We start from the raw sequence: 10,896 nt of genomic DNA, 5'->3' as shown, positions 1-10,896 counted from the left end.
TAAGCAGAGGAGAGAATTTGAAGAGGCTCATGATTCAGCCTTTGTTTTAGTTCTGATTCATCCCAAAGCAGTGCAAAGTTCTCAGGCTGACCTTGCAGGGCAGTGCATTTCCAGCTATGTGACGCAGAACGTGGAGGGCCATGAAAATCTGCGTGAGAACGCTCAGACACCCACACCCAACTGAGCTGAAAAGCAGCAGCTTTTGAAGAGAAGATCGAGAGACACCAAGGAGCAATGCCTGCCCCCCACTTCCCTTGCCTCCACAGAGGTTCTGGCCAGAGCCCTCGCTTGGCTTTCCAAGTGAAAGCCACTACCCACAGCACTGAATTACTGAAAAATGGATGTTTATTGTCCCCGTGGGGTGCAGCCGAGTGAGCTGCTGTGGCTCCTCACAAGACTAAGAATGCCTGTTGAATGAACCATGAGCTGCCCCTGCCTTTTTTTTAATTGAATGTGGGAGAGACAGGTTTGGAACTGCTTTTGGGTGATGGCAGAGGAACTTCTCTTAAGTAATCTGGGGTGGTTCCAAAAGGCATTCCAGTTCGCAGAAAAATAGGTATTACTAGTCATTGCTTATATGCTGTGAGTTGAAAGATTAATAATTTTCTCTGCCAAAGTTTACAGGCAGCCTTTACCATGACATGGTAGATCAAATACATGTTCTTGCCTGGGCAGCTGACCTGATTTGAACTCAGTAAGTGTGGCTCTCACTGATGACTACAGTTTTGGAACAAATACTCTGCTCTGCTTTTTAAAGCAACCTTCCCCTTGTAGAGCATTAACCAGACTCTCAAGGCCATTTCCAGGCACCTTGTGCCTTTGGTGCCTTGGCAAATTATTTAGACCCAGTAGGTGTAAGCAGCCAGATGACAGAACTAGATTGAGACGAGAGATAAGGGAGTAGCTGGCCCGTTTTGCAGTCAGACCTTCCCCTAAATAAGGACAACTCCCAGCTGGTGCCAATGGGAAAAACAACTTGATCCTTCCATTTATTCCTCTGTACTCCATTCCTCTTCCTTTTTCACTCTTGGCTTGCATGCTGCAAAAAGACAGTTTAGAAATAGCTGTTCTTACATGCTCAGGCTGTTTGATTTTGGAATTTGGCATTGGTTTTACTGGAGACAGAAGAGCACCCACGAGCACAGAATAAAACAGCCCATCCCCGGCGAGAGCTGCAGCAGAAGGGAAGAGTGAAAGGTGCAGGAGCTGAGCATCATCCCCTCCTTAATCAGAGTTTCTATTGAAGTCAATGACCTAGATTTCTCTGACTTCAAATGGCTGCTTTCAGAGAGCTTGCTGGAGGCACGGTGCTGGGGAAGGTCAGGCAGAATTTAGCCTGAAGAATTCTGCATGCATAGGCTTATCAGCTCGGGATCTGTACAGCTCGATACTGCAAACCCCGTGCTCTCCAACGAGCTCTCTCAAAGTCACTGAAGTGACTGCTGCCCTGGGCTTCAGGCTTGCTAGGCTGCCCTAAGCTTGGGATTTCTTTCTGTGATCAGTTCTGTGACATCCACCTTGCTCCCAGGTTTCCTACTTAAAAAACCAAAATGCAGAAACACAGATCAGTTTTTAATCCCATGGGTTTAAATTATTAAGGACCCAGAAATGTGATAAACCTTTCTTATCTTTGGTAGGAAAGCCTGACCTTCTGTGGGAGACTGGGAAAATTCCTACAGACAAAAATCAGGGTTCTAAACATAAAGGCATTAAAGTCATGCTATGTCTCCTTATGAAAGAATTATTTTAGCAGCAGCAAGTAATGCAGAAATCCACATTACTAGCTGTATGCTGTTTGTCCTGCAGGTTTAGATTCATTAAATCTTGTTGATGAGACTGGGGGGGTTCTTTCCCCCCTCTTTTTTAATGCACTCTCAGTTTCATGCAGTACCTGAGCAGACTCCTGACAGTGCTGCCAGCCCACAGTGCCCTTCCTGGGTACCCCAGGTACCCCCAGCCAGGGCATTCTGCTAAATTACCACCTCTCTTATTCGCATTATGGATTTTTTAAAAATGTATATTCCAACCCAGAATCAGCTTTATTTATAGAGAGCATCCCAAAGCAGAGTTTCAGTGGCATGGCTGGGTGTTTATGAGAAGGAAAAGGAGGTGATTTCCCATAATCATATATGCTTTGTCTTACCAGTGTCCAGGGTAACGCAAGACAGAGTAGCTGCACACTGGGGACTGTGCTCCGAGGGACAGGGACAGATCAGAGCCCTCCTGCCTCTCCTCTGCTGGAGTCAGCAGCTCTGCAGAGTCCTGGTGGCTCCTCTGCAAGCTCAGGCTCATTGCTTGTGTCTCCTGTGAGGACAGATGTGCACAGAGACAAGGTACACTGAAAGAGACACCTCATGTTTGCCATTTCAAGCAGCGCTCAGCTTTGTGAAGTTTTTCTGCATTAAAGCGAAATGTTGAAGTTAACTGAGATGAATACAATGATAGCTGGCAGCTGTATCATAACAACCCCTCAACATACACAGGCACAAGGAAGCAGAGCAGCCCTGCTATTGTTTGTTGCTTTATTCTGCCTTTGACTTTTTTTTTTTAATGCCATGATTTCTTTTAAAGTTATCTTCTCTGATCTGCAGCAATGTGGGTGCATAATTGACTGTATTTGGACTAAAGATATTCTTGTCTGTATGTTTTCCTGGCCAGGCATTTAGACTACAAGCTGTATGGAAAGCATCAGGCAGAAAGTTATGCAGAAAACATCAGACAGAACTGGTTGAATATTAAACCAACTTTGTAATATTTTTATTCCCATTAATTTTTAAAGCCTTTAAAAAAACCCCTTATTTAATTGACTTGCAGAATAAATTGGTTTTGAAGGCTTACAACTGGCATTTTCATAACAAGTTTCTTGGGTTTGGGGTTTTTTCTTTGTTTTTTTTTTAACTGCCAAAGGGCATAAACATATAATTTTCTATAGCCACCTGACAGCATCCATGCAGGGAAATAAAGATGTCCTTCTCCTGTATTTTTTCTTAAATGACTTTGACCTGGAGAACACATTATGTTGATTGGCATGAGAAAGAAGGCTGTGATCTTATTTTTACTGTTTGTTATAGTGGCTTCAAACTTATCAAAGAAAGAAATAGAGATTTTTTAGATGGCTGCTTGCCAACAGCACTAATCAGAATTTTAATGAGATTTTTCAAGGCCTAAATTAGGTCTAATTAACAATATATAAAGCTAATGTATAATGCCATAGAAGGATGTAGCCTACTGCATATAGAATGGGTTCTGATCTCTTTAAAAATAGAAAGGTTGAACAAAACGCACATTTTTATGCAGGTTTACATATCTGCAGCTCTCTGGTATTTTTACTGTTATGCCTTAATTAACAAATTGCCTTTGGAAAACGTGGCCCTCAACTTCATAATAACTTTGGCAGCTCTGCAGGGGAATAGTGCAGGTTCTCATGGCTGAACCCCCTGTGTAGTTTCCACTGACTGACACAGACTCCTGGGTCCTACAGTGCTCCCTTTGCCATCCTCCTGTCTCCATTTGGCCCACGTGTTCCCATTGTTTGTGAGAGAGAACTGGCCTGGGACTCCCATTTCCCAACCAGCACTAAAGGCAGGGTTATATTTAGTCCACACACACTGTTTTTCTCCAACAATTTAAGACAGAAAATGATTAACAACTCGAAAATGTCATCCTCAAAGCGCAACCTTCTTTCTGCCCCCAAAGGGTATTTTGTGCAAGGACAGATGAACCAAAAGGATTTTTCTCTATACAGGAGTTTGTAGTTATTTGTGATACCACAATTCAGTTCTCTCCTTGTCTGTCTGAGCTGTTACATATAAACTAAAAAAAAAAAAAATCTTGAATCCCAGTCGTTCATATGAAGCTTAATGCAATTAAACACCTCAAAGTAGGGAATTGCTGCTTCTGCCTAAGTAAACATTTTTATTCACATACTCAGACCATTAACTGGGAACCGTCTTGCAAAGCCTCTTTCCAAATTTCATGTTTAGTAAACAAATCTCATTTCTTTATGCCAGATAAATCAATACCTCTTCTGATTCATTTAACTCATGAAAGATGACCAGCAGCAGTAACAATGGGGGCAAAGAGCCCACTGAAACAGGCCAGAACAGAATGAATATAAACACCAAAATAAACTCTGCCCCCTCACAAACTTGGGGTCATCAGTTCTGTGCTGTTGGGCTGAAGTGTTCAGAACACTTGAGTGGAACTTTAAGTGCTGCTCCAGAACAGGTTCATCTGCAAAGCTGTAACCAGAGCTTACACTAATTAATAGAATCTGTAGTTAATGAGGCAGTCTGTCAACTGACCATAAATGTTGAACCAACATCAGACAGACTCCAAGGAAGCTTAAATAGCCATTTCAGATGTGTATTTCTTGAAGTGTTTAAATAAATATATCCACATCAAGTTTAAGGAAAGAGCCAAACCACAGGGCAGAGGGAGCCAGAATCATTTTGCATCTATTACAACACTCAGGATAATGTTTGGGTTGATTTATAGGGAAAATATTTGGTTTTCAGCTGGAATTTTGGTAACTCAGAACAGATGTTCACAATGTTGGAATACTGTCTGCCCATGCAGCTCTGTTAAATCAAGTGCTGTTACACATTTAAACTCAGCTAGGAAAAAATTAATAGACTGTGAAATTGCTAATCTTACAAAAGGTACATATTAATGGGATTCCAATTTGATTATCTTTCCATTATATCAGAATCTCAAGCCATACAATAACACCTGTGAAAAACTACCGGAGTTCTCAAGGCATCAAGAGCAGAGAGTTAATCTGGTTTGTGACCCTGAATGGAGAGGGAGTGCTTGTCTATCATTTTTTTCAAAGTGTTTTTCAAATTGTTGAACCGAATCAGCTTTCTTACTTTTTTCCCACCTTCCCTGAGCCAGGGGATATTTAAACATGTGGAGCGAAGAAGGTTCTTGTAATGAGAGAGTTATTTGTACCTCCTAAAAATCATTAAGAATTCGGTAAAATATTTTTTAAAAGTCCTATTTCTATCTCTTAAAGACCTCTGACTGCAGAGCAGCCGTGAAGGCAGCTCCCTTTCCCCTCTGATTCACTCACATCCATCACCACTCAGCCGGAGGAGGAGCGGGAGGGCGACTCCACCCTCGTTTCCGTGGCCGGGGGAGCAGCGTGGTCTGAAACCCACGGACGGCTTTGCATTCGCGCCGGGGGCACGGGGCTCCCCTGCTCCGAAGCAAATGGCACTTCTCTCAGTTTGGAGAGGCTGCCTTTTTTCCTTTTTCCCTTTCCCCCTTTTTGACTAGGCAGGCAAGTTGCAGTCTCCACAAGCGCAAACATCCAAAACTATTTGCTGATGCGAATTCCAGGCTGCCAGCAGAGCTCTGCCTGATGTCTTTACGAGGGCTGCGATTCCTTCTAGGAACTTTCAGATGGTCTAGTGCCGTGTTCTTCCTTCCCAGGAGAGACCCAAATGAGGTGGCGTGTAGCTGTTTAATAGCTATCCCATTTGCAGCCACCTTTTCCTCCTGTGCCATCACTCTGTTCTTAATAGCCGATGGCACTGCCCGTGTCAGTGGCTTGTTCCTGAGTGAATCAAACATTTTGAATTACTGTAAGCTGAGCTCTTGCAGTTGTACCCAGCCATGTTCCCTCCCTGCTTTGGTGCCCTCATGGCATGGCATGATCCCTCCTTCAGCCCGGGATGTGCTGCCGCTGCCGGGGTGCGATGTCCCTGAGTGCCACCACCTGGGACAAGGGGAGGCAGAGCAGGGGCACTGTGGGGTCTCTCCTGTTCCACACCAGTATCTCATCCTGAGGGATGCACTGGTAACGCCGGGAGAAGTGGAGTCTCAAGTTTGTTGTGCAAACGCAGTACAAATGCAGATTTTACTCAAGTGTGCTCCTTGCAGGCAAGTTCGTATTTATAGCGGTGCCATGAGTCACCTCCTCAGGTACCATGGATACAGAGTCCCATCCGCTGGCTCCATTCAGCACAATCAGCCTCTCACAATACTCTGCATTTGTGCTTGTACAACTCGGGGATTGTTTTTCTCTTTGGGGAACTCCTTCCTCTTTGTCCTGGAGCCATCGGGCAGGGCAATGCCTCCATGGCCAAGAATCCTCCATGCAACAGAAACAAAACGTCATCTGCTGCAGACTTTTAGACCAGATTTTCGGAACATTTCTCTGATACTTTGCTCAGACATCCAGCATCATTACTTTATCTCGATCATTGTCTAACTGACTTGTCTACTATTCTGTTATGTAAATTCTTTCCTGGAAAACCTGTCCTTTCTGAGAGAAGCTCATATTGTCTTATTATTTTTATTTTTTTGAGCAGGAGATAAAAAAGTTGGAAACCATTTTTTTACTACTGTTTTTGAAGAATAAAATTTTCTTATAATTTAAACCTTTACACTTGATCTGGAGCCTTCACTTATTGAGACAGTTCAGTGCAGGGGTAGAAGCACCAGGCTGGTGACCTCAGCTCTCCGGTCCCTGCCACCACTTGCTGCATGACCCTGGACAAGTCACTGAGTTTTCATCAGTGTTGTCTCTCTCTTTGTCCGTTTCCTGTAGGATCAGGTAGGGGGATCTTAAGAGGGTAACACCTGTATGCCAGGTGAGTATTTGCCAGAGTTAACTGTGTGATTTCTTATATCTGTAAGGTAACAAGGTCTGTTATGACACCGACAGGTTGCAAACCTCTTATACACAGCAGCCAGGTACTTGTTTCCAGTAAGAAGTCTTACAGCAGTACATTAGATTTCACTGAACGTCACAGTAACGTTCTCTTGTCTCTCAAGCTGTGTCACTGAGCTGCTCAGAGGCTGCTCGGCAGTGTCTGCTCAGTAACAGCGTCAGCATCGACCTCAGTTACTGCAGATTTCTGCACAAACCCTCTCACAATTGTTCCTCATAGGAAAACCGAACTGCTTAGATCCCGGCTGGATTTGGGGGGTTTGATCCTGACAGGTGCTGGTGGCTGTTGAGAGCTGAGCCACCCTCAGCCCCTCGGAGCAGGTGATGAACACTGCTGCTGCGGGTCCAGCCTGGGCCAGGGAGACTGTGAGATGCTCTCCTGCAAGAAAACACCTTGATTGCTCTGTGTTGTGAGTAGGTGAGACTGATTTACTTAAGAGTTGCACTGAGGTCCTTTGGAAGTCATTCAAAGGCTTTATTATGCTAAGATTAGTAGCTCTTGAGTAATCTCTACTAGAACAATTCACTCTCACTGTTGAAACTTTGCAGCTGCTACAGCTCCCTGCCATAGAGACTGGGTTTGAATTCAAAGAAATCTGTGGAAATGTCATACTTCTGGCAAAAGGGTCAGAAGAGGGTCCATGGTGGTCCATACAACTGGCTTTTCTGGAAAGAGAACACTGGCTTTATTATAAACACAGGATTTGCTGTCATCTGAGTGTGCTTGTAAATTTGAATAAGAAGTAAAACATGCATGAGTTCATGGGAGAGGATCCTGTAACTAACACACACTGCAGTTGCAGACATAAAATGCTGTGGTTTTGCTTTGTTTAGAGAACAAACTTTTCAGCAGAGACCCCTTTGTGATACAGCAGCAGCACCAACAGCACTGATGGGAGTTTGAAATCAACTAAAAAAAACCTTAGGCTTTCCAGTTTTATAATAGTTAACAGGAGATGTGATTTCTTTTTAGTATTTTTAACACTTCCCCTCAAAATTACAAAAATCAGACTGATTTTTATTCCAGGTTGCAGGTGCTCCAGGCAGAGGACTTTGCCTACAAGAATTGAGCACCCTGGCAGCCTGTCCCTGGCTATCCCTGCTCACAGAGTGAGGCTGTGACAGAGAATGGCAGGAGCTATTCTGACTCAGAAGTCCTCCTTAATGTCACTTTCCTTTCATTCAGGCATGGCTTTCTTTTTTCTGTTCCACTAGCTGCTATTCCCTTTTACAAAGAAAGATCTCAGCTGGGTTTTCTGTAGCAGAACTTGCTCTGCTCGAGCCCTGTGTGCCAGCAGTCCCCCGGGTTTCAGGTGCTGTTTTACAGCTGTTCAAGTGCCTCTGTAAAGACCAGAGGGACAGCCTGGCACCGGGCAAATCCATCAAAATATTGTGATTTTCAAGAGCAGTAAAATCTCATTCCAGCTCTGGATCTCACCAAAGCAGGTGAGGTTTAGTGACTTCTTGTGCCTCAGTGTTTGGATGATAAAGATGTTTGCCTGCCTTGAGAGCTGCAGAGGAATGATGGCATTCCCATGAGGATCAGCCTTGTTGTGAGCACAAGTGAGGCTTCCCTGGAAATGTGGTACCATTTCAAGTGGAGACTCCGGGGAGAAGTCTGCCAGCAGCCTTTTCATCTTCCCTGCACCCTGACTCATGAATAAACATAGGCAGAGAGGGAGGAGATGAAAAGCAGCCAGGACGGTGTTGCTGCAGAGCTGTGCATCTTCCCGGGCAGAGCCTATAAATGGCTCCTCTCTTTCGGGGCTACCCAGGGTTTTAGCAGGTGTTTCGGTGTCTCCCTGAAGGGAAGCAGAGCAGCCCATGGCACCCACGTGCTAAAGCAGCTCCACTGATTTTAGGTCACATTAACAGCAAATCTGTGGATTTGCTCTGCTCCCTCTGCTCCCGCGGCTCCAGGCATCAGCCGCGTCTGATCTGCCTTCAAGGGAGGCTGGAATCTGTTTGAATCCCAGTTATCTACAATTTTAACACGTACTCCACCCCCCAAAATTGTGTGAACCGGCACAGGGCTATCATGTGCAATAGTCTTAAAAATCTTGGCAGGTTAACTTTGAAGAAAATCTCTGGTTAGGCAGTAGTCCCTGCTAGCAATTACCAGGCTTTTATCTGTACCTATCAGTGCATTGTAAAAAAGTGGTTGTTACTCCCATTTTATAGAAGCAGATGTTCTAGGGACATCTGCATAGATTTAATGCAGAAACTGTATGCCTAAAAGGTGTTCTAGAAAATCCCTTCATTATCACATGACTGATTTTATTCAGTGCACCCAGGAATTCAGATCTGCTGGCTGTGCTTTGCTTCTCTTCTTGTTTTAAAGCAATAGTTCTGAAATTTTCATTTTGCTCCCTTGCTGAGGCAGAGGAGGAGCTGGAATGAGTCTTTTTTTTTTTTTTAGGCAAACTTTCAGGTATGGATTTATTCAAAACTTCTTGAGGTTTGATTTGGTTTTGTGATCAAGAGGTGCAGAAGTCACATTTGTGAAATCCAATTAGGCTCCAGCCCTGGCAGAGACACATGACATGAGGCACGTACATCCATCCGAGTCCCTGTGCCTCCCTGCTTCTAAAGCCCTCAGCCTCCACGGAACAGCTGTGCTTCTTATCTCAGGTATTTGGGATTACTGCAAACTCAATTTACCCACTTGGGAGCTGTCAGAGCTGCAGTCCGTCCCTTGGAAATGTGGTAGTGACAGAGAGAGGCAGCTGAGCACTGCGCTCCTCCAGGGGAGAGATCATGATCAGAACTGGGTAGGGCAGGAAAGCTGTAGATGGATGGAGCCAAGAACAATTTCTGGATGCAGTGGGCACAGAGGGAGGAGGCTGAGCTGCAGCTTTGGCTAGGAATTACAGCCTGCTCTGCACGTCTCTGCTGGTTCACCCCCCTGCCTGCAGCTGGAGCTTGTTGGTGCCTTTGCAGAGCACACGGGTTTTTTGGATTGAGGGCTTTCCACTACAATGAGCTAAAAGAGCAAGGAAGCACTCCCCTGGTAACACTCCCTAGGATCCAGCTCCCGAGCTCAGGGAGGTGGTGATGCCCCTGGCAGGGTGCCCCTGTCCTCACTCCAGCCCCAGAGCCCTTGGCTTGCCTTTCCCTTTTGGCTATAGCAAAAAAAAAAAAAAACAAAAAAAAAAAAAAAAAAAATCAATCCTTCTCCTTACCTGGAGAGCTGTAATTTCCCTCAGCAACATCAGAAGCTGAATTGCTAATTCCCCCCGTGCTCCAGGTGAGTGTCCCTGGCCCAGAACAGCCCCCTGGGAGCACCCACTGGTGCTGTTCAAAACTTCAGTTATGCTAGCTACTGAGTTTTCTTATAAATGAGAACGTGCATTTTTATGAATGTGGTGAAACTACCAAGGCCTTTTCCTCCAGTTTCCTGTAAGTGGGTTAAATTGTGTATCCAAAACATCAGGACAGGCAACAATAACAAACCTGGTCTGAAACAGACTTCAGGGTTTTGTACCCAACAACCTCTGACCACAGCAGTAAAACACTCTTATTATCCTCAGCCAGCCGCAGGACTTTTCCTGTTAGTGAACATTTACTATTGATTTCATTTTTGGCTTTTGTATCATTCTCTGCAGGACTCTAAGTGGTTATTTGAAACAGCAGAGCATGCAGGACTGTGCTGCTTCAGCATCTACAGCCAGAATGGGTTAAGCACATTCATGGAGAATTTAGGCTCAAGAGACTGGACTGCATTCCCAAAGATGAGCAGAGAAAAGAGTAATTAACTGCATTTACACATTTTCAGTTAATACCAGAATGATTCCTTTTGGTTGCATCTTTGAATTAGCCAAGTAACAAGACAGCCATATTTTGACAGTTAGGTCCTATTTCCTGATCCTCTGAATCTTTATTATTTACAACACTTCTGCATTTAATTGGAGGAGTAATACGGTCTGAATGTGCCAGGCAGGTTCTTACTGGGCCTCTCGACTCCTGCTCATGCCATGCCATCAGTGATGAGCAGTTGTCTTTGGCTTGGAACATGTAACCCCCACGGTGACTAATTACAGTCCCTAATGATGGGTCCCCAGTGGCTCAGTCTGGAGATTAAAATGTGCAGCTCAGCCAGGGCCTGAGATCTCCCCTGTCCCCAGAGAGCCCCCTGCTCCTGCTGCTCTCTGGAACAGTGGGGTGGGAAAGGAACAGGGATGCATTACCAGCCTTTGGAGTGAAAATGAAAACATCAG

The 10,896-nt window shown here is 44.8% G+C and overlaps 1 protein-coding gene across 2 annotated transcripts in view; it reads right to left on the bottom strand.

Annotated features, from left to right (window-relative positions):
- Nucleotides 1–442: 442 nt before the first annotated feature.
- Nucleotides 443–10,896, bottom strand: part of STXBP4 (syntaxin binding protein 4) — an 80,708-nt gene continuing 70,254 nt past the window's right edge. The window contains exons 22-23 of one of the 2 annotated variants that reach the window (XR_001863599.1): nt 2,144–2,304; nt 443–1,039 (exon numbers count right to left, since the gene is read on the bottom strand). Coding sequence is in view for 1 of the 2 variants with exons in the window: in XM_017739178.1 (XP_017594667.1) it covers nt 2,289–2,304 (16 nt within the window). In the remaining variant the exon portion in view is untranslated. Of the gene's footprint in view, nt 2,305–10,896 lie in introns of both variants that reach the window. The other variant, XM_017739178.1, reaches the window with a different exon arrangement.

This window comes from Corvus brachyrhynchos, unplaced genomic scaffold, assembly GCF_000691975.1.
Source record: "Corvus brachyrhynchos isolate BGI_N302 unplaced genomic scaffold, ASM69197v1 scaffold407, whole genome shotgun sequence".
Taxonomy (NCBI): domain Eukaryota; kingdom Metazoa; phylum Chordata; class Aves; order Passeriformes; family Corvidae; genus Corvus; species Corvus brachyrhynchos.
Note: the sequence above shows the minus strand (reverse complement) of the source record. Positions and strands in the feature narration are given on the sequence as shown.